At 40.3% G+C, this 21,392-nt stretch overlaps 3 protein-coding genes across 3 annotated transcripts; 2 read left to right on the top strand and 1 right to left on the bottom strand.

The window, feature by feature from the left end:
* Positions 1–5,015: 5,015 nt before the first annotated feature.
* On the top strand, positions 5,016–5,644 carry LOC102716802 (protein GLUTAMINE DUMPER 5). Its single transcript, XM_006659907.3, has one exon. The coding sequence runs from the start codon at positions 5,059–5,061 to the stop codon at positions 5,503–5,505; it is 447 nt and encodes a 148-aa protein (XP_006659970.2). The 5' UTR covers positions 5,016–5,058; the 3' UTR covers positions 5,506–5,644.
* Positions 5,645–13,784: 8,140 nt separating this feature from the next.
* On the top strand, positions 13,785–18,208 carry LOC102705550 (probable receptor-like serine/threonine-protein kinase At5g57670). Its single transcript, XM_006659185.3, has 11 exons — positions 13,785–14,163; positions 14,315–14,406; positions 15,074–15,192; positions 15,416–15,537; positions 15,625–16,017; positions 16,232–16,486; positions 16,583–16,740; positions 16,854–16,933; positions 17,071–17,206; positions 17,306–17,455; positions 17,735–18,208. The coding sequence occupies exons 1-11, from the start codon at positions 13,989–13,991 to the stop codon at positions 17,852–17,854; spliced, it is 1,800 nt and encodes a 599-aa protein (XP_006659248.1). The 5' UTR covers positions 13,785–13,988; the 3' UTR covers positions 17,855–18,208.
* Positions 18,209–19,844: 1,636 nt separating this feature from the next.
* Positions 19,845–21,164, bottom strand: LOC121055170 (zinc finger protein CONSTANS-LIKE 4-like). The gene has a single exon (XM_040526973.1). It carries the CDS (start codon positions 21,056–21,058, stop codon positions 20,198–20,200), a length of 861 nt encoding a protein of 286 aa, XP_040382907.1. The 5' UTR covers positions 21,059–21,164; the 3' UTR covers positions 19,845–20,197.
* Positions 21,165–21,392: the final 228 nt, after the last annotated feature.

Here is a 21,392-nt window from a genome sequence, read left to right as displayed (position 1 = left end):
CAGGAGGAACATCGTGATATTCTCCTCCTTAAGCTTGATCTCATACTCTCCAACTTCCATTGCTTACTCATCCTAATCCCAAAACGAGGTAGACCTGAATCGGTTAATACAGAAAAAAAATAAAAGAAAAGGCATATGAAATTTTGAATCAGTTTTAGTGGTAAATCACGGCATGCAGCTTACCTGCTGCAATCATACATGACCCAGATCAAATGCCCATGTGTGTAGCGGGAACGACGTACCATGAGAGACATGTTTGACATATAGACAGAGATATTTTAACTTTTATTTATATTATTTTTTACTATTAGAAATAATTTCTGTTTGGAAATTTTCAAACATGGTTAAAAAAACTCCTCTTGTGAAGCACGGAACGAATTTTGTTGAAAAAATTGAAAAAAAAAAGATAAAATCATTTTCTTGAATCGACTTATACGGATGAGTTTTTGAAACGTGTGTGTAAAATTCCTAATTATAACTATTTCTTGGATGGATTCCAATCATAAATTCCTACCGGGCGTATTTTCAAACTAACAAGCATTGATCGAGGAGCAGAGGTGGACGGTGATGGATCTGCCACGGGGCTTAGGGGGTCCCTATCCCGCACTACCGGTTTTAGGACCTTTTTAAGCCCCCACTTAATTTTTCAGTGTACGTTTATCCTTTCTAAAGATGGAAGTCTTGGTGATCCGCACCCTGCATCTAGAACAGAATCGATAACGTAAACATTAATTCCCCGGTGTTTGGACAAGCTGGCTGGCGTCGGCCGCGATTTCGGGTAGAATCCGGCCGGCGTGCATCGACCGATGAAGTGATGGAGATTTTGCTTTGCTTGTATTGACCACTGCCGGGCCTACCGGTCAAATGCTTGCTCCTGCCCGGAATGGAATCATCAAGGCTGCATTTGACAATCATGCTGGCCGGCACTACTACTTCGTTTTCTGTTTTGCAAACAGGGCAATTTGCGGATAATCAAGATTTAGTTTTTAAGATGATGGATAAACTGGTCTTTTGCTTTAAAAAAGTATTTACGAGACCACAAAACATGAAACACTTGAACACTCAGAAACAAAGAGGGAAAATAATAACTTATTCAGGCCGCGTTCGGCTCTCCATATCTTACCTCCAAGATTTATTCACGCTTCTCGAACGGTTAAACGGTGTATCTTTTATGAAAATTTTATATAGAAAAATCGCTTTAAAAATCATATTAATCTATGTTATATTTTTTATAATTAATAATTAATTGATTATGTATTAATCTACTACTATGTTTTTCGTGCCGGATAACTTCCACGCATGGCCGAACGCAGCCTCGATCCTATTTGTAAATCTTCGTCCAAAGTTAGCAAAAAAAAACTGTATAACCATCGACTCAAGTTCTCGCATGCATTATGTATTATCTGCTTGTCGTCGTCGTCACACCTAGGCCTGGATAACGAGCCGGCTAGGCTCGGCTCGGCTCGGTCCAGCTCATTAAGATAACGAGCTGGCTCGGCTTAGCTTGTTATCGTAACAAGCTAAAAAGCCAGCTCGGCTCAGCTCGTTATAAAGCTCGAGCTGGCTCGTTAGACTCATGAGCCATGCATAAAAAGTTAATCTAAATAATTTTTTAATAGGTTATACAAACAAATTTTTATTTCAAACATATAAATTATATGGAATTGTATTTAAATATTAAAGTTTAAACCAACAAATCACATGGTAAACCTATGAAATACTGAACACATGCATTTCATGGTGAAATCAATGAACGCCGGTGAATTTTGTGTTTTTGGTCTAGCTCGTTAGGCTCGCGAGCAGCTCATGAGCCAGCTCGAGCTGGCTCGTTATCTCTAACGAGCTAAAATGCTAGCTCGGCTCGTTAGAAAAATAAAACGAGTCGAGTCGAGCCGAGCCAAGTTTGTCACGAGTCGAGCGAGCTAATGAGCCACGAGCTTTCTATCCACCCCTAGTCACACCTGCGTAGGTGACCCCATAATCAGCACCAATACGTTGCCATGAAGGGTAATTAACTATCATCTATGCAATCTATGGAGCCCAATATATAATTAATATTAAATTACTCAAGATTATACTATGAGAAAGTGATTTATTATCGGTTAGAACTAAAATCCTATATGCATTTCTATTTCGAAACAAGTTACAGATGCTTATACACCTGACGTACACATATTCTATTTTGATGAGCACCCATAAGAGACCGTACTATGTTAAATTTCTTTTCATGTAACGCATATGAATCTCGCTAGTCATTATCTAAAGAAATATATGAATCTCGCTAGTTTTAAATTTCTTGTGAAGGATGATTATATGGCTGGCTCTGCATAAGTAAAATTTTCAACGTGTCTAACACCAGCCAGCTACATTGCTCTCAATCCAAATTATCAAATATCTATATACACACCTATAACTAATTACTAATTGGTACTCCGACTTCAATGAAAAATATTTAACCAGTAATCAACTTTGACATAATATCATTGCTGTATATTATATGGAAAATATATATTAAATATAACATATAATTTCAAAAATTATGGACTCTAAATTTAACCGTGTTAAAATTTGAATCTGTATCGGTATTGGATTCTCCTCTAGAGTGCCATTAATTTAATTCCGAATATATTTAAACTATTTGAAACTAACCTGCAGTCTTCTTAAATTTAAACTGCTATATTTTTAATAAACAACTATAAGCGAATATTTATCATATTTATAGAATCATTAACAACGATATGTGCAACTCACGGATTGACGACTGGTCTCACTTCTTTTCCATCACCACTAAAGAGCATCACCCATAATTGGTCAAAATTTTATCCGTAAAATTCTATTGTGGGGATTTCAAATCCGAATTTTATGTGTGGGATATGTTACTCTTTACAACAGATAAATAAAAACTAACATCTAATACTCCCTCCTATTATTTTATATGATGTCGTCATATATTTAAACATGGAGGGAGTAACAAAAGAGTGTGTTCAGCACAAACTCCCAATGAAGACAAAAATGCAAATTGCTCACCCATACTTTCACACATCCCCTCTCCATTTCCCATGGTGAATTGGGAGCGCGAACTCTCCCCCAAAAGTAGAGTAAATTGGGAGCGCAACCTCTCTCCCTTCAAATATAGATCTAGGAGAATAGAGAATAGGAGAATAGAGAAAAGGATTTATTCTTTGGCAGCTCTCGGAGAACTATTAGCCATTTTTTTTCACAAAATGGGAAAAGTTTAGGACTAAAAATTTTTTGGCTTCTGTTGGTGATGTTGTAAGTTGGGATGGTGGCATGCATTTCCACATTCCAGGTATGAAGAAAATCAAAGGGAGCAAAAAAAAAGTTATGAAATTTAATATATATTCAGACAAAATTGTAATGAGAGTGCCTAAATTACCCAATTGATTTTTTGAGTAATTACATTGTAATTATAAATGTAACTAATATAGATCTAACATGTAAGCCTCATGTAAATAAGAAAACTCCCATATCTTAGTGCTAGGTACATTGAAATTATATGATAACTATATTATAATTATACTACTATTGTTATATTAGTGTGATTTTAAGGAAATAAATCATTCGCAAAACCGAATTTGGGGCCCTAATTCAAGGTTGCACCTGAAAACCTAACATTGGGCCGTTGACTTAATTTGCGGGTGAAAGGCTGGTAACGGACTATTGACCCTGTTAATTCATTTTAGAAAGCTCATCATTCCGTGACTACTAGTCGTTGTTTCAACTCAAATGGATGCTTTTGTTTTTTGACTTTTGAAACTAAAGGAGCTGTGTTCGTGACTGCAATCACGGGAGGGTTGAACATTTATTTGCATCGCTGTTAATTAACGTTAGTAACAGATAACCAGCAACTCATCGATCTGCTTGTGCTGCCAATGCACATATTCATCGAATTAATTAACTGATTAAACATTAAATGTTTGACGATGTTGACTTTTTTATACATATTTGACTATTTATCTTATTTAATTTTTTGTCACATATGTAAAGCTATATATATGCATAAAAGTATATTTAATAATAAATAAAATGATATAATATAATTAATAATTATGTAATTTTTTTAATAAGACGAATAGTTAAACGTGTATAAAAAAATCAACGACGTCGGACATTCATGGACGAAGAAGGGAGTATTTCGTTACAACACAGGTCTTCCTCTTATGTACCTAGAAAAAAAAGGTACATTTTACACTCTTTTTTAAAGTTAAAGTGCAGAGTATCGACAAATAGTACAGGGTGAATAGTCAATACAGTTCTTGAACTTTTGGTTTGGTCAAATTAGTCATTGGTACTTCGTACTGTTTAAATAAATCCCTGCCTAAAAGATTATCATGTAGCTTAATATAAGTACTTGCATCCATCGAAATACCACGTGGACATGCTATATCATTCTTGTATTAAAAATCAGCATTTAAATGCCTACTTTACCTTACGTTTTCTATAAAGAAGAATTAAAAAAGTAAACAAAGAAGAAAACAAACCTAAAACAAAGAAAAATGTCGCATTTTCTTTAATTATCCGTGTGACATTTTTTCCAATGGCTAATTGCCGTTGTTTTTTCCTCCATCATTTCTCTTTAATTTATTTCCAAAGAAAAATGTAAGTAATATTAAATTAAACATTTTTCCTATGCATTAACATGGGCAACAGATTAAGTGATACAATAAAATACGCTGAAAATAAAACAAAATACAAACTCTGGACAATTTCGAAATCAGGCCAAGCGTCTTAATACATATGCTACAAAAGATCCGTATTATGATCCCGTGTGAAAATACATTGAGAAAATTCGGCATTGTCGAATTATACTCAGCCAAAAAAAAATAAAATACATCGAAAATAAAAAAAAATACATCCAATATTTTAAAATCAAGGGAGTTCAGAAATTCATGGCTCCTCCTGCATCAACTAATTAACCCCTCTATAAATGCATGCCTCTCACCATTCTCCTCTCCATTGCCATTTCCTCTTCTCCAAGCCTCCAAAGCCTCTCTCTCTCTCAATCTCAAGCCAAGAATTGGCAGGGGGCACGTACGCATGAGGCCGATGGCTACGGCGGCGCCGCCACCGGCGGTGTCGGCGGCCGTATCGCCGTGGCACTCGCCGGTGCCGTACCTGTTCGGCGGGCTGGCCGCCATGCTGGGCCTCATCACGCTCGCGCTCCTCATCCTCGCGTGCTCCTACTGGAAGCTCAACAACTACCTCGGCACGGACCACTCCTCCTCATCCCCCGCCGCCGGCAACGGAGATGACGGCTCCAAGTCGCCGGCGACGGCGGCACCGGCGTCCCCGGCGCTGTTCAGGGACCTCGTCGCCGTCGTCATGGCAGGGGAGAACATGCCCACGTTCTTGGCCGCACCGATCGTCCGTCAACCACCGTCCACTGATCACACCTCCGCCGCCGCCGATGGGGCGGCGGGCTCGCCGGAGAATCGGTGCAACTTGCGCGGCGGAGGCGAGGCGAGCCGTGCACAGCTGAGCTAAGCTAGTTCAGCCGTGGATCTCCAACTGCAAAAAGGAGACCTTTCGAGGGCCTTTCTGATAATTTTCTTAGTCTCCTTTGCAAAGCATGCATGTTTTTTTTAAAACCTTTACGTTACTACCGGGATTGTAAATAACCTATTTGGTGAGAATTACATGGAAGCAAATATTTCGTTGGGAATGGAAATTCTACGAGTATTTTGTTCTTATTGAGCAAATCAACCAAAATTATGTGAGATATTTACAATTTACTTAGAAAAGAACTGTATTTTTTTAGCAGATAGCAGATATAGAGCGACGACACCGCCACACAACCATACATTCTAGTAGATTATGCCAAGTGTTAATTGGATATTCCAGCCGTATGCTACTTCTATCTATATAAAATCATTCTAAACCTTTATCATTGTTTTATTTACGATCGGTAAATATATTCTGTAATGAGCTATGTCTAGATCGAAAAGTAACGGTTTTTTCAGGTAAACTTTTACTAATATACGAAACATCAAACTTATGTAAATATTATGGGCAAGATAAATCATCCTGGCATGAAATATGTTTATATGTCCACTCAATTAATTAACCGTTTTGCCTTTTGTGTGTGTTGGATCGGTGTGAATTTTTAGTCTGGATTTCATGGAAAAGATGTCCTAGGCTGCATGTCCAAAGTAAAGGGGAAAACCGGCCGGGAAAGCTGGAAGCGGTTGCTTCCGGTGATAAAGGTACTTATTTGGTTGGCAAGAGGACACCTTTTTGCCTTGCTACGTACACAACCATTGTCTCGTCAAATTAAAGAAGACGCCTAGAGCTAGCTAGCTCAAATTCATTGCAATTCTGGAGCTTAATTGGGGATGTTCACATATATAAATGTCGGATTTTGATCGAATTTTGCTTGTAATTTGGATCTATGTTCCCGTTAGTTTTTTGTGATTTGTTGGTTTACTTTGTAATACGTACGTAACTACGACAGGTTCATTTTGCTGCAAATTGAGTTGATTGTGACAGATAAACATTGGGTACTCGGGTAGGGTTTATGCGGAATAGTTAACTTTTTGCCACTTTTGATACACGAGTGGTAATAAATTTATCACTTTGCGAGGAGATTGTTGTGAGATGAGTTAAATGGATTGCTAATGACTAGCAGATAATTAAAATCCCAGGTTTATGCATGGCTGCTCAAGAGTATGGAAGGAAATGCATGGGCAGCATGGCTCCCTCTAGAGCAGTCCGATGGACATGATACAAGAGCTGTTGGCAACACCGGATGAAATCCTGCCAAAATGATGGTCGTTTTAGATTGTGACGCATGAATAATGATCAAGTCATTCTTTTGTACACATTGACCACAAATAGTTGCACAAACCATTAAAACAATGTGTGTATGACTATATATTGAGAAAAAGGACAAATAATATAGGTTATGAAAAAGAGAAATACTATGGTTCTCTCTACTGGTAGTATTATACTACTAGTATAATCGATCTAGACCGTCAGTTTATACGGGTATTTTAGTACTTTGCTAGCTCAGTGACTATGGGTAATATTTGTATTTATGATTTTACCAATTATTCGTGAGAGGGTTTATCCATTCATTATATCGTATTGATACCTAGTATGTATTCGATGACACATTTTTCTGCACGCAAGCAAATGTACAATTTTACCCCTCTAAGCCCATAACTTTTGGGACAATTATGCCCCTTCATATTTATACTACCGTCGAGTGATCAAGATGTTAGTAGAAATATATTTGAATCGTTCGATAAAAATAGATCAATGGTTTATATTTATTTCCACTGTCAGTAGAGAGCACTGTAGCGGGCTCTAGAAAAAATAGATTGTACTATAAGACACGATGAGAAAAACTAACAACCAAATGAGAATAAATGAACAGAGTTCTACAGGGAGAAAATAAAACATAGGAAACTAACATGATTAAGTTTGCCAACTCTTAGATTTATCCTTACAAAATTATCATTAGAGAGTGTTGTTTCTTAATTATTAGCTACTTTTGCCTACATGACGTGTCACCGAAGCATGCCAACGTGGAAAGAAGCACAGATTCCACAGGTCAATCCCTCGCATCAACTTCTTCTTCCCCATCGGTGAACTGAAGGAACCAGCCAGCCCAAAACCACCACAGCATCCTTGCTGCCTGCTGCCTCCCTCCATCTCTTGCCATTGCCGTCAGCTAGATCTAGAACAACCGAGGTCGGCGGCAACCAAAACTGGCCAGTCATAGGCCACCCTAGAGGGAGTTGACAACAAAAACCCTGGAGGGCAGCAGGCCTCCAGCATGGTTGAGGAGGCTAACAGCGTATACGATATCGAGAAGCACTATTTTCTCCGCCGCCACCGATGGGTACCCTTCTTTCGTTGCTCTACTCACTACCTTCCTCGAGCAAAACAACTTCAACCACCACCATTGGGGAGCAAGAGGTCAGCTACTCATGCTAGAGAAGAGGGAGGAGGAGGTCAGGAGGCAGGGAGGAATCCTACCCCCCCCTCCCCCGCATCCACGAGCTCTCACATCCTCGATCTCGTCCTTTTCTCTGGTTGAAGCTCACCGAACCGGGATCGTGGGGGAGTGCAACATCCTCCTCTCCCTTTTGCTTGCTGCTCCCTTTGAGGTGGGAGAATGCGAAACATGATATCTATGGCTCACTCTTCATGTTCTTCCTTTAATATGCCTATGCGACCTCACCAATGCCAACGGCCTTTACTTTGATGTGTAGTCGCGTCCCTAAGTTCATTGTGCACGATGTTTTTCTCCCTGAGAGAGACGATCGAGATAGATGGAGATGGTCATAGTAGGAAAAAAGATGACAACAAAAGATGCCAACTTAGCATGCCAACATGATATGCATGTAGGAAAAAGTGAAAAAATAGTTGAAAATAACCTTCTGATGGTAATTTTGCAAGGAAGAATCTGAGAGTGGTATTTGCTGAGTTGATAAACCTAATAGTGGTAAATAGTTAAATTTCTACAAAAGTATCATGACAAAGAAGATACCACAAAATAATAAAAAAGAAACAGTTTCTTCAAAATAGAAAAAATATTCTCTAAAACCCACCATGATATTGTGGAAGAACCATGTAAGTCCTAAGTGAGATACAAGGAGAACCAGAGAATTCAAGAAGATATAGGATGGACAGAAAAAACCATAGTTAAGAGGACACATATGTCTCCACACTTTGTCCGAATTAGTGATTGTACCCACATGTCATCTTCACACTCCCATTATTTCATCTACAATTGATTACCATAAAAACTTATCAACAATTAGAAAATAATTTGTGAGTGAAAATTTTATGTACAAGTTCTTAAGAATTTAAGAGCTAATACTGAAAACTAAACTACAATAAAAAATTTCAAAACAAGTTAAATATGAAATTTAAATTTTGGCAACAACATGTAAGCTTAAAAAGCAAACGATATGATGGTATTTGACTATGATATTTTAGAATGAGTTGCTTGGCTATTTTTAGGACTGTGTGGCTATCACAGAAAGTTTAATAATATAGCCAACTAATATCAGTGTGCATATGCCACATCATCTAAAGCTAATCATTTAGACATATTATATGATATATAGCTATTGACACAATAAACAAGAGACATATTTTAATATATTTTTAACCATAATCTCTTCATTACACATATTGACATATCACATACATTAGTGTTAGGCATCATTTTCCTGTAGCTCCTATGCAGCTGGCTACTATTTAGTAGCTCACTCAGACCGCGTTCGGCGGTCCTCCTTCGCCAACTATATTCTCTGGTTTACCGCACGCACACTTTCTAAATTGCTAAACGGTGTATTTTTTATAAAAAGAAAGTTCTATACGAAAGTTATCCTAAAAATTCATATCAATCCATTTTTCATATTTTTATATCTAATAATTAATTAATCATATATTAATTTGTTGTTATGTTTTCCGCGCGGGTTACTTAACCTACCGCTGAAAGTGGCCTCAATCTCTCTCACCTCACTTCTCTCCACCATATAGACATTCAATTCTATATGGTACGCTTATACCTAACACACTTACACCTATTATACTTGCTCCCACTGGCCAAATGGCATTAGCTTCCTACTTTACCTATCAACAGTTTCAACTGGCATGACCGGATATGGCTACAGCTAGAGGTGAAAGCGGTCACAGAAATGTTTGACCTAATGTTTTATTGAGTTTTGGGTATAATTATATAGTATCCATACCCACGACCCAATGAATGCCCACCAAAATTTAATAAATATAAATTCTAGGTATGGCCCATCTAGGACTAACCAACTAAAATGGTCAGCCCAAACAATACCATAGAAAGGAGAAAAACCTAATTCTTCCCAAACCAGCAATCCCCATCGATCCACTCCATTCCTCCTCCTGAATCCCTCACTCACCATCGCCAAGCGCCAGTCCCAGAGCACCACAGCTGTACTTCGCCTCCCTCAATTCGTCGAGGATCTAGCATTGGCGCCAGACTTTTTTTGTAGAGAAGGGTACTTTTTCTTTACCCAGTCTCTATATCCAACCGGATATATGTAACCATTTAAAATTGGAAGCTTAGCCACTCAAGCAACCCAATCTAAGATTCACTCCTACGGAGATTTGAACTCATGATCTCAGAGTGCTACTTAGCTGCACTTCGCTTCCCTCAATTCGTCGAGGATCTAGCATTAGACTTTGTTTTGTATAGAAGGGTACTTTTTTTACCCGGTCTCTATATCCAACTGGATATATGCAACCATTTAAAATTGGAATCTTAGCCACTCAAGCAATCCAATCTAAGATTCATTCCTATAGTGATTTGAACTCATGATCTTAGAGTGCTACTTAGATCACTGTAACCATTAGAGTACATGCCCTTTTGCCCTTCCACACATATATAATTCTTGCTACTTTACAATGGTCTATTCGTCTATGCCTACCATATACCATGGCCGATCGATCTTTGCTGACATGGACGAGAGGGAGAGAGTATACCAAATTAAGGTCGACATAGAAAAAAATGTTAGTAATATCATGCATTTATCTAAGTATGCCTTATCATTTTTTTTAATTTTGACAGCTTGCAGCTAAATTTTAAATGTTTGGTTTATATGACTATATTTAAAAGATTTTAGAATATCTTATTTACATTACTAAATTTAGATCGTAGCGTTAAGAATGGATATGGTGCTACTTTAAATAAGACCAGAGGTCAACCCTCGTGTAGTGGTGGTAATAGGATAAGACTGATTGGTCTTTTCACAACCCACCTCAGTTCTTACGTATTTTTTACTTCAAAATTCTATAAAATTTTAGCCTGCCTTTTTTTAAGTCACAGCTCTCAAATTTTGTAGGTCACCATATGCTCTGTTTTCTCCAATAGACAGGCTGTTGAAAGGTCAATTGACACGTATATTGTTTCTACCGCTTTACAATTGTGTGTCGGTATATGCCTAACTAGACCATGTAGAATTGATTTTTACTCACATGACCAAGAGGGAGAGAGCCTACCAAACTAAGGTCGACATAGGAAACATGTTAGTAATAGCATGCATTTATATAAGTACTTCCTCTATATTTTTTTATATAACGTTGTTGACTTTTATGTTTATGTTTAACCATTTGTCTTATTAAAAAATTTATCTAAATATGCAAAACTAGAAGTCATACTTAAAGTTATCATAATAATAAATCAAATTATAATAAAATAATTAATAACTACATAATTTTTTAAATAAGAAAAATGGTCAAACATATACATTAAAGTCAAACGGCGTCATACGAAAAAAAACGCTACGGAAAAAAAACGCTACGAGAGTATCATATATGGTACCAAATTAATTTTTTTAAAAAAATTTGACAGCATACAGCTAAATTACACTTGCATGCGTACGTGATGCAAGGCGTCACACACTACCAGCAAACAACCCTACAGTTCGTGGACACACACACACGTAGTCCCCACAAGATCATTTGCGCAAGGGCAACTAATGATCATATCTCTCCATCATCTCAAAACAAGAGAAAGAAAAATGATCATCATCTTCTTCTAAGTGAGAGAGAAGCTAAGAAACCTCCAATATGGAGCACGCACACACAAATGATCAAATCACCCCCAATAGTTAATCATCACCTGGTCTCTGATCCCCTACTATGTGGGAGCCAAGTGTCCCACTGCAACAGCAGGGTGTGATTAGATCAGACCAGAATGCACAGTGTGTGGATCTTGGCCATGATCACAGGCTAAGGTTGATAGGGTATATTATACTTCCTTCTTCCACCATTGACTTTTTTATACATGTTTGACTATACATCTTATTTAAAAAATTTACACAATTATTAATTATTTTTATATCATTTTATTATTGTTAAATATACTTTTATATATATATATAACTTTACATATTTGATAAAAAGTTTTGAATGAGACGAATAGTCAAATGTTTATAAAAAGTCAACGGCGTCGAATATTTAGGGACAGAGTTAGTAGTATGTATGTCTACACTCATGTTTCCCCTGACTTCACTGCCAAGAGAGGCCAGCAGCAGCACACAGGGGATCACTGCACTGACTTTCTCTCTTTCTTTCTTTCTTTGCTTCCACCCTAAACAAGCCTCTGCTATGCTACCTTCTCTTTGGTCACTACCAACCAGCATTACTGTCTCAACCAATGGCAGCTCCCTCAGTCCCAAGCTAGCTAGCTAATTGCCATCCTTCTTAATTATACAAGATCAGTCTGATGTCTGGAACCCAATAATTGAGCTCTTATGTTTTGTTGTGAATGGATTGGATGGCATGGCTTTTGGGTTTAGTGACTGAATGTGTGTTCTTGCTTTAGTCAGTTGGTTTTGGTCCTTGGGAGATATCATGAATGATAAAAGATAAATGTCTTGTAGGAGTAATTGTTATTTGTTTACCAGGGAATTGATTTTCTTAATGTTGAGCTAAAAATGGAGAGAGACCAACAAACCCCAATGCTACATACAGGGCAGTGGATACTGAAAACAATTTATGATGATATACACTAACATTAGTCAGTGAAAAGCTCATTCAATTGATTCTCACAAATAGTTGTTAGGAGTGCTGTGAGGAATTTAACAGGAAACCCAGAGTGAATTCAGTAGGAAACAATTTTATTACCATGGAAATCAGACAAAATCCAACATTTTTTTAACTATGCTTGGTGATTCTCTCCAAGGTTAGAAGTTGTGTTAAAAGCTGTTGATGCAACTTGTCAAACAACAACATTTAACGGTTCATAACTGAAAAACGGTTGCTTTTCTAGAACATGTTGATTGCATCAAACCAGTCAAGATTCTTCTCAGTGGACAGCATCATGCTTTACTACCAAACTACCAACTCAATGTGGACAGAATGGAATCAATGTATGTGTTTCTATACTAATTAGTAATTACTCGAGATAAAATAGAGGACCATGAATTGAAAGAACTTTGATTTGTATACTACATCAACAGGTTGTACTACTTCACTTGGTCCTTGATTTGGACAAAAACATCAATGCTATCTATTTGTTTTCTTTTTTTCATTTTCATGTAGGTACAACCGGAAAGACAAAAACATGTCTTAGAAACTATGTTCAGAGGGTAACAAAATTCAGTGATTTTGACAAAATGTCATTATAATGTTTGATTTTGGATGGATTTAAATTTTGGAAAGAAATCAACCAAATCCAGATGATCTATATATGTTTAAACCAAAATATTATTACCTTAGTTACATATTATAAGACTTTTTGTCTTCCCAAGATTTATATACATGTTGATCGACACACGTATATAATATGAAAAGGAGGGAATATTTTGTTAATGTGTTAAAATCAAATAAATTTTACGGAATTCTGACCGAAATTACTGACGCCTGATACACATCAAGTTAACAGCATTGCAAGTTCCCTCACAAAAAAAAATGGGTACCAATGCAAGTACACCTGAAGGGTAACAATACTCAGCAAGATCCAATCAGAAGCAGGCACACGTCCTAGGTTGTAGACTGCTCTACATCTCCCATGCAAGCTCTACCTATCACTGTACCTGCACGCATCTTCAGTTTTAAGCAACCCCATTTTCCTCTCTCTTCTTCTTCTAATGCATGCCATGGCCATGGATCTTGCTGAGTATTGTTGGCAGTAGTGTCTCTGCTGCTGATGCTGCTGCTTCCATGGTGGTCGCCCACATGGCATAGACGTTCAGCTAATGGCCATCACTACCTCCAACTAACCAACCACCTTTTCCATCCCCCATTCCACTGCACTGCACTGCACTAGCGACTCGATCATCAGTCCCATATCTATCACCATGAGCGTGTACATATCCATCCGGCCTCCCCTACAAATCCCTGTCCTTGTCGTGGCCGTCGACGTCGCCGGAGTCTTAGTCGGAGCAAGCAGCAACAGTGGTGTCACTAGATATCGCATCATATCGGTAGCTAAGAGGAGGAGCTGAGCTGAGCTAGCTGGAGCGAGCTACAAGATGGACACCATTGAGGAGTGCAGCGCCGCCGACGATGGACGGCGGCAGCTGCTGCTGGGGTCGAGGATACTGGTCGGCGTCCCGAACAACTCCCGGGGGTGCTCCGAGCTGCTGTCATGGGCGATCAGGGTCGTCGCGAGGCCCAACGACTCCGTCGTCGCCGTCCATGTTCTTGGTGTGTGCTTTAGTTTTTTTTTTTTTCGTTTCTTGTGTGTATGATATGATTTGAGCTCTTCTTGTTCTTGCTTTTTTGTGTTGTTGCATGCATTGATTGTTTGGTTGTTGCTTAGTTTAGTTGTGTGGTTGATGGTGTGGTTTTGTGGCAGGAGGGAGGGGGAGGAAGAACAGGCTGCAGAAGGCGAACGCGTTTGTGATCTACATGCTTGGGGAGTTTGTGGAGACATGTGAGGCTAAACAGGTGAAATTTGATCGAATTCAGAGCAAATGCAGTTTGGTTTGGATTGTGCTGTGTTTTTGCTTTATATTTATTCATATATGTAGGTGGTCATTTTGTGATGATCTTTTGTTTTGGGGTGCATTGGATATGCAACGATAGTAGCAGTGTTCAGTTCTTACTTTCTTTACTTGGTTTCTCTTAGTATTGAGTACTTTTATTTCTTTTAACAATTCAAAAAAAACTTTTCTTCTTTTATGTTGATCTTAGATTCCTTTTCTTTTTGGAGAACACAGTGCAGTGGGAACTTGAAAGCAAAGTCTGTGATCATTAGTGTTAGTTTGGTGCCCCTCTCTTTCAGGTTTTGTCATGTCCCTTGTCAGCTGTTAGGTGAAGTTGTGACTACAGGTCATGATTAGCACTGTGGTTTGAGCCTATCTCTTCTCCCTCTTTTTTTATTTTTTGGAGAAACAATCCATCAATTTCCTCTGTCTCTGATGTTTCTTCATGTACCTGTTGTCTTCAGTGTTGTCTGTTGGGGAATTGGGAAGATGTACTGTCATTTGAACTTATAGGTTTACTTTTGAGTGAAGCTCAAACCAAGGGCTACAGTTATCCTGATTACTGAATTTTTAGTAGGTACTAATTAGTATGCCTATCTTCTTTGTTCACCTTTTATATATTTTTTCAGGTAAATTTGGAGGCCAAGGTGATTTGCAGCTCAAGCATTTGGAGAGCCCTTACCCAGGAAGCTACATTGACTGATGCGAACTTCCTGATTGTTGGGAGATCAGGAAATGCATATCGTAGGTAATCTCAGGAAGCTGCTTCTGTGTTCAGAAATTGAACTTGTATTTTCTTTTAACTTCACATTCTCTTTGATGTAATTATATATTCATTTAGTTGGTATTCATCTCAAATGTAATTCTGGTTCTGGATATGCTTTACTCTGGTAGAAGTACTGTCCTTTAATATTTATCCTCACTGTTAATTAGGCCTGCAGCACTAAATGTTACAAATGTCACCATAACAGGAACCATTATGAGGTTGCAAACTACTGCTACATGCATGCTTCAAAAAACTGTTCAGTGATTGCAGTTGGAAAGGATGGTCTACCCCAGAGCAGTGCTCGGTTCAAGTCAAGATCATTTGATGGTGAGGATATTTTGGCCACTTTTCTCTAATTTTCATGATCAATTAGCAAGTTGGTTCATGTACTAATTCTGAATCTGAAAAGTACAGACAGTAGCATGTTCTCAAGCTCAACTTGGAGCAGGAGATTTCCTCCACTTCAGAAGCTACTCAGATCAAACTCGGCGCGAAAGCCGGCTCAATCAGTGGGTGAAGCCACAGAGAACAAGAGCTCACCAAGGGCAGTTCTTGATGGACCAGAGGGAGGAGGGGAGCACCATGCCACTGAAGAATGCTACAGCACATCCAGCAATGAGGTGAGCCGGCGTGGCATCTGGAGGAGGTTATCTGACATGAAACTCTGGCTTCCGTTTCTACGGTCCATCGATGATGAGAGCGCCAAAGGCGGCGACAATTGCTCGACGTATACTGAAGATCAGAAGCCTGCCTGGAGGTGCTTCAGCTACCAAGAGATTTCAGTTGCTACTAGTGACTTCCATCCAGGTCAATATTTGTATCACTTCAGTATATGCTTTTTAAATTTAAGTCACCTGAAAATTTGTATTTCACATACGCATTATATGAAAAGTTGTGTTTGTGTTTTTATGAAATGACTATATTGTCTGAATATGAGAAGATCACAAAAATTCAGTAGCAAGGTTTGAATATGAGGAGATTGTATTTTCAGATTTGTAATGTAGTTGATGGTTTTTCACAGACAACATGGCTGGTAGAGGAGGCTATGCAGAAGTATACAAGGGCATCCTATCTGATGGACAATGCGTAGCTGTGAAGAGATTAGCACAAGGCAAGCCCACTGAACAGAAGGAAAAAGAGTTCCTGACAGAACTAGGGATCCAGGGACATGTTTGCCACCCAAACACGGCTTACCTGCTTGGCTGCTGTGTTGAGAATGGACTCTACTTAGTGTTCGAGTTCTGCGAAAACGGCACACTTGCATCGGCACTGCACGGTACTGAATCTGAAACAGTAGTAGTTTTCAGAAATGTGCTGAAAGTATTGTCGGTAACCATGTGAACAGTAAGTAAAAGATGAAACTTTTTTGCAGGGAAGAGTGGGAAGATCCTTGAGTGGCCTTTGAGGTACAAGATTGCGGTAGGCGTCGCGAGGGGCTTGCAGTATCTGCACATGTTCTGCAGGCACCGGATCATCCATCGCGACATCAAGGCATCCAATGTGCTACTTGGTGATGATTTTGAGCCTCAGGTAACCTCCATTTTCATGCTGAAAAAATGATTTTCTCCACACTTTGTGCAACAATGCAATCATATTGAATGAAGCATGTTGCAATTTAATAACAAGTGTTGTGTCTGTGACAGATATCAGACTTTGGATTAGCAAAGTGGCTCCCCAAGCAGTGGACTCATCACTCTGTCATACCTATAGAAGGCACATTTGGGTGAGCACAGTACTAATGTCTGAAGAGCCACTATAGAAGTAGAAATACATATTCCAATTAACTAGTACAAAGTTAACATTTTGTTTATGTGAATTAAAGCTTCTTCCCCTTAAAGGAATTCAATGATTTGTGAGCAGGTACTTGGCACCAGAGTACTTCATGCATGGCATTGTCGATGAGAAGACCGACATATTCGCATTCGGAGTTCTTCTGCTGGAGATTGTCACTGGAAGGAGGCCTATTGACTGCTCCAAGCTGAGCCTTCTTCAGTGGGTGAGGAACTGAGTATAGTACTGCAAAAATGCAAGTAGCATAACAATTACAAAGCAGCAGTTTTAACATGTATAACTTAGCTGATCTTCCTGTCGACAGGCAAAACCTCTTCTTGAAGCTGGACAAGTGACTGAACTTGCAGACCCAAACCTTGGCAACGACTACGACAAGGATCAGCTGAAGAGGATGGTCGCGGTCGCGTCACGCTGCATCATGCGACCGGCGATGTGGCGGCCCTCGATGTCTGAGGTACCATTCATCAATTCAGTAGATATTGAGCTGATCAAACTGTTAGAGTTTCTGAAATTAAAATGCGACTACCTCCATTTCACGATGTAAGGCTTTCTGGCATTGTCCAGATTCGTCTGGATACTAATGAATCTAGAAATATATACAGATAATATATATTGATCAATAGATTAATCTAGATAGCTAAAAAGGTAAAAAGTCTTGCAATATGAAACGGAGGAAGGACCTAACGAGTAATGACCAACCTTCCCCTTCTCTGCTTTGCTATCAAAATTTCAGGTGCTGCATTTTCTGTCTACTGACGAGTGTCTGAAGGAGCCGGAGAATTGGAACATTCCGGAGGATGAGGTTGACGACATGGATGATTCCCCTATGTTTTCTGAATCATTTTCTCCATGAAGACAGGCTCTAATATTATTTGGTCTTTGGCATGGCTTCTCTTCATGGTGATGCCATGTGCTGTCTTATCTGTTTCTTCTCTTGGTTTTGGAATATTAGTGACTCTGGTATGTAATCATGTAATTTAGAGAGAAGATTTTGAAGATATATATTCAGTGCAGGTTCGAGTGTATCAGTTGATCAAATAGAGTACGGACGAACATAAATTTTCCTGTAAATTATCCATGAGAAAAGTTGGCGCCGTTGATCCAAGCATATACCATGTCCACCAGTAAAATGTTCATTTGTAAATTTGTCTCCAAACAATCACTGATAAAGTGACAAGTAGAACCACCTTTATGGGAATATTCATGCACATTATAGAACTGGCGGATTTACCGGGGGAGCTGGCGGGGCTCCATTCCCCTATACGCCGGATGCCCTGTGTAAAATAGAGGAGAGAGGAGGGGGAAGAAGAGGGGAGGAAGAAAAATAGGAAGGAAAGGAGGAAGAATGTAACTAGCCCCTCCCTTCAGATCCTGAATCCGTCACATGAGTAATGCAGTTAATATCTTAGTGAAGGATGTAAGGCTATCATGACCAGTTCATAAACAACAGGAATGTATGTTTGCATACAAAATTAAGGAACAAATGACAAATGCAACAGATTATGCCGCAGGGATGTATCTGGGTATTGCCATAAAACAGAAGGAACATGCTGTATATTGGAGGATGTGATCTACGTAGATAAAATTTTGCAAAACTGCAGATACACAGGTTTGACACCAGAGATGTCCATAATTCACTTCAGCAAGGGACTGAGCAGCAATTTCACATCAAACAGTTCATTCCCCACAATAACTATCCGTCTTGGGGTTCCAAAATGCGACCAAAGTCTGTCAATCCGTGAACCAGTAAGCTGAGGGAGGATTCAAAACCAATCAAATTTGAATTGAAAAATATAAAAAATAAACAAAAGAATCCTATAAATCTTGTAGTGATGGTAATACTGTGGCATCACAATTTTGATGAAAAAATGGGTCGAATTTATACAAAACTTTAGCACTTGAAAGCAATCAAATGATTTTACAAAGGGGAAAACAATATCCTGTCATATTATTATTTTGTTGCAACTGGAATGAGGTGGAGCATTAATCCACCAGAGAACCGAAGAACTGAATATTCCCAATAAGGGTTCCTGATAAGGAAAACATTCCACCGGCCCAAAACAGATAGAACTCCTTGCTTGCGTCATCCCATCACCACCCAAAAACCTAAACAAAACCACCATGATCAGGCATCACCTCAAAGCTCAAAACCATTTCTTTTTTTTAAAAAAAAAGGATGCAGTCATCATGCTATTGTTAATAAGAAATGACATAGGATTTGTTATCTTAGGACAGATAATTGCACCACGAAAACTACAGGTGAACAACTATACAAGCTACCTTACAATACATTAATCTGCTAATTCCATGAAGGAAATGAGGGGATCTACCATTGGATAGTACAACAGGATTGCGGGTTTTCGCCATTAATATTGAACATGCCTAGCTATGCATTAATTTCCCATCATTTTACGGTTGCAACTACATATAAGCTAAAATTTGAATTTTAAAACTTGATTTTGGACTTGATTTTGTGGTTTTTTTCATCATGGTTTGTTTTACACGTTTCGTTTTTAAGTCGTTATGGACATGTATATAAAAGTTTTACGTACAAATTATTAATCTTTTGCAAAAATGTGTTTTCGCTTATTCCTATAAAAAGCGAAACGATGGGAGCCATAATTTTTGCCAGTATTCTTTTTCTAACATAACATAATAAACATATTTATTTTCGATGAAACTTCATACTCCTGGAGCCACGTATATACACAGAAAGGATTATACCCGTCAAAGACCTGCATCATCAGTTACAAAATCGGCGATGGAAGATCATCTTATCACCATGAATTTTGGATTGCAAGTTATGTGACAACCACACGACACAATTTGTAGTGAAATATTCATAAGAGAAAAATCACATTGGATTTTTTCATTATTTCGAATAATGGACCATACAAACTACACGAGCTATTGGTACAATGCATCAATAATCACCCTAATTTAAACCGATGGAAATGAAATTCATATTCCACCCATCGGCCCGCATCGGCAGTTAAAAATAGCGATGCGGGTTTTCCACCACGGAAGCGGAAAGCAACGACGAGGAGGAAGACGACGACAACGACGACGACATGAACACCATGCCACCATTAGCATGATGGCAAGGTATGGCATGTTGCCCTTTTCTTAATCTTAAGACGGGCAAACGCCATTGCCAATGGCGTCCATTGGGGAGGTTTTCTTTGGAATTGGTTTTCTAGAAGGTTGGCACGACGCCGTAGGCCGCGGCGCCGGCGGCGTTGTCCATGTAGAACCCTACGCCGTCGTCGGAGAAGGAGAGCCAGAACTTGGCCTCCTCCGTGGCGGCGCCGGTGAGGGCGGCGGCGGCGGCTGTGCTGTCGTCCTCCGATGAGGAGGAGGAGGCGGTGGTGGTGGAGGCGCGCTTGACGAAGCGGCCCTTGATCCTCGGCCGCGCCTCGGCGTAGGCCTTGCGGGAGGCGTAGCGGATGGTCTTCTGGAACTTGCGGTTCTTGCGCTTCTCGCGGTAGCGCCTCACCCTCTCCTCCCTCGCCGCCGCGGCCGCGGCCGCGGTGGTCGGGACGACGACGACGGCGTCGGCCGGGGACCACGGGGTCAGCGCGGCGAGCTGGCCCGGGTGAAGCCACAGCGGCGGCGCGGCGCCGTGCGGGGCCACGACGCCGTCGAACGACGGCGCGAGGCCGGCGCCGCAGGGCATGACGTCGACGTCGGAGAGGAGGTCAAAGAGGCTCCTCTCGGCGGCGCCGACTGCGCCGCTGTCGTTGGTGGTGAAGCTCGACGAGCTATCGTTGTTGGGGCTCCCGCTCCCCTGCCCGCGCTGCGCCGCCGCCGCCCAGGACGAGGCGGCGTCGTCGTCGGCCGCGAACAGCTGGTCGTACACCCCGGAGCTCGCCGCCGCCATGGCGACTGCGAGCGGCACCCGCTCGTGGCGCGACGCCAGCGGGTTGGCCGCGTGCACCGCCGCGTCGCACGGCACGCAGAGCGCCGCCGCATCCGCCGCGCAGTACACCGCCGCCGCGCCCCCGCACACCGCGCACCCCGCCCCGCCGCTCGTGCTGCTCCCGTCGCTCGCCATCATCTCCTCCTCCTCTCTTGCTTAATTACCCTTGGCTAATGGTGGGATTAAGCTCGCGCCAATCAGCTTAAGCTTGCGCTAATTGTGTTTGTGTTTTTGTGTGTGGGTGAGTGGGAGAAGGGGAGTGAGGTGCTGAGCTGTATAAATAGAGAGCGTGGTGAAGGTGGAGTTGGTGAAGTGCCTGGGTGGACACGTGGAGCTCTAGTGGCCGCTTAAACTTGGGCCCACCAAGTGTGATTTCAGGAGAAAATGGTAGGTGTACTATGGTAGGTACCCTTGTTTCTTTGCCTACCCACACATACACATGTTCTCTCTCTTTTTTTTTCCGCGGTGTGAA

The sequence above is a fragment of the Oryza brachyantha genome, chromosome 8 (genome assembly GCF_000231095.2).
Source record: "Oryza brachyantha chromosome 8, ObraRS2, whole genome shotgun sequence".
Taxonomy (NCBI): Eukaryota; Viridiplantae; Streptophyta; class Magnoliopsida; order Poales; family Poaceae; genus Oryza; species Oryza brachyantha.
The sequence above is the reverse complement of the archived record's forward strand: the minus strand, read 5'-3'. Positions and strand labels throughout refer to the sequence as shown.

Coding starts and splice junctions, on each gene's coding strand:
- LOC102716802 (XM_006659907.3), top strand. CDS start 5,059: ATGAGGCCGATGGCTACGGCGGCGCCGCCACCGGCGGTGTCGGCGGCC.
- LOC102705550 (XM_006659185.3), top strand. CDS start 13,989: ATGGACACCATTGAGGAGTGCAGCGCCGCCGACGATGGACGGCGGCAG. Junction 15,193..15,415: donor TCAGGAAATGCATATCGTAG/GTAATCTCAGGA, acceptor TCACCATAACAG/GAACCATTATGAGGTTGCAA. Junction 16,487..16,582: donor ACTTGCATCGGCACTGCACG/GTACTGAATCTG, acceptor ACTTTTTTGCAG/GGAAGAGTGGGAAGATCCTT.
- LOC121055170 (XM_040526973.1), bottom strand. CDS start 21,058: ATGATGGCGAGCGACGGGAGCAGCACGAGCGGCGGGGCGGGGTGCGCG.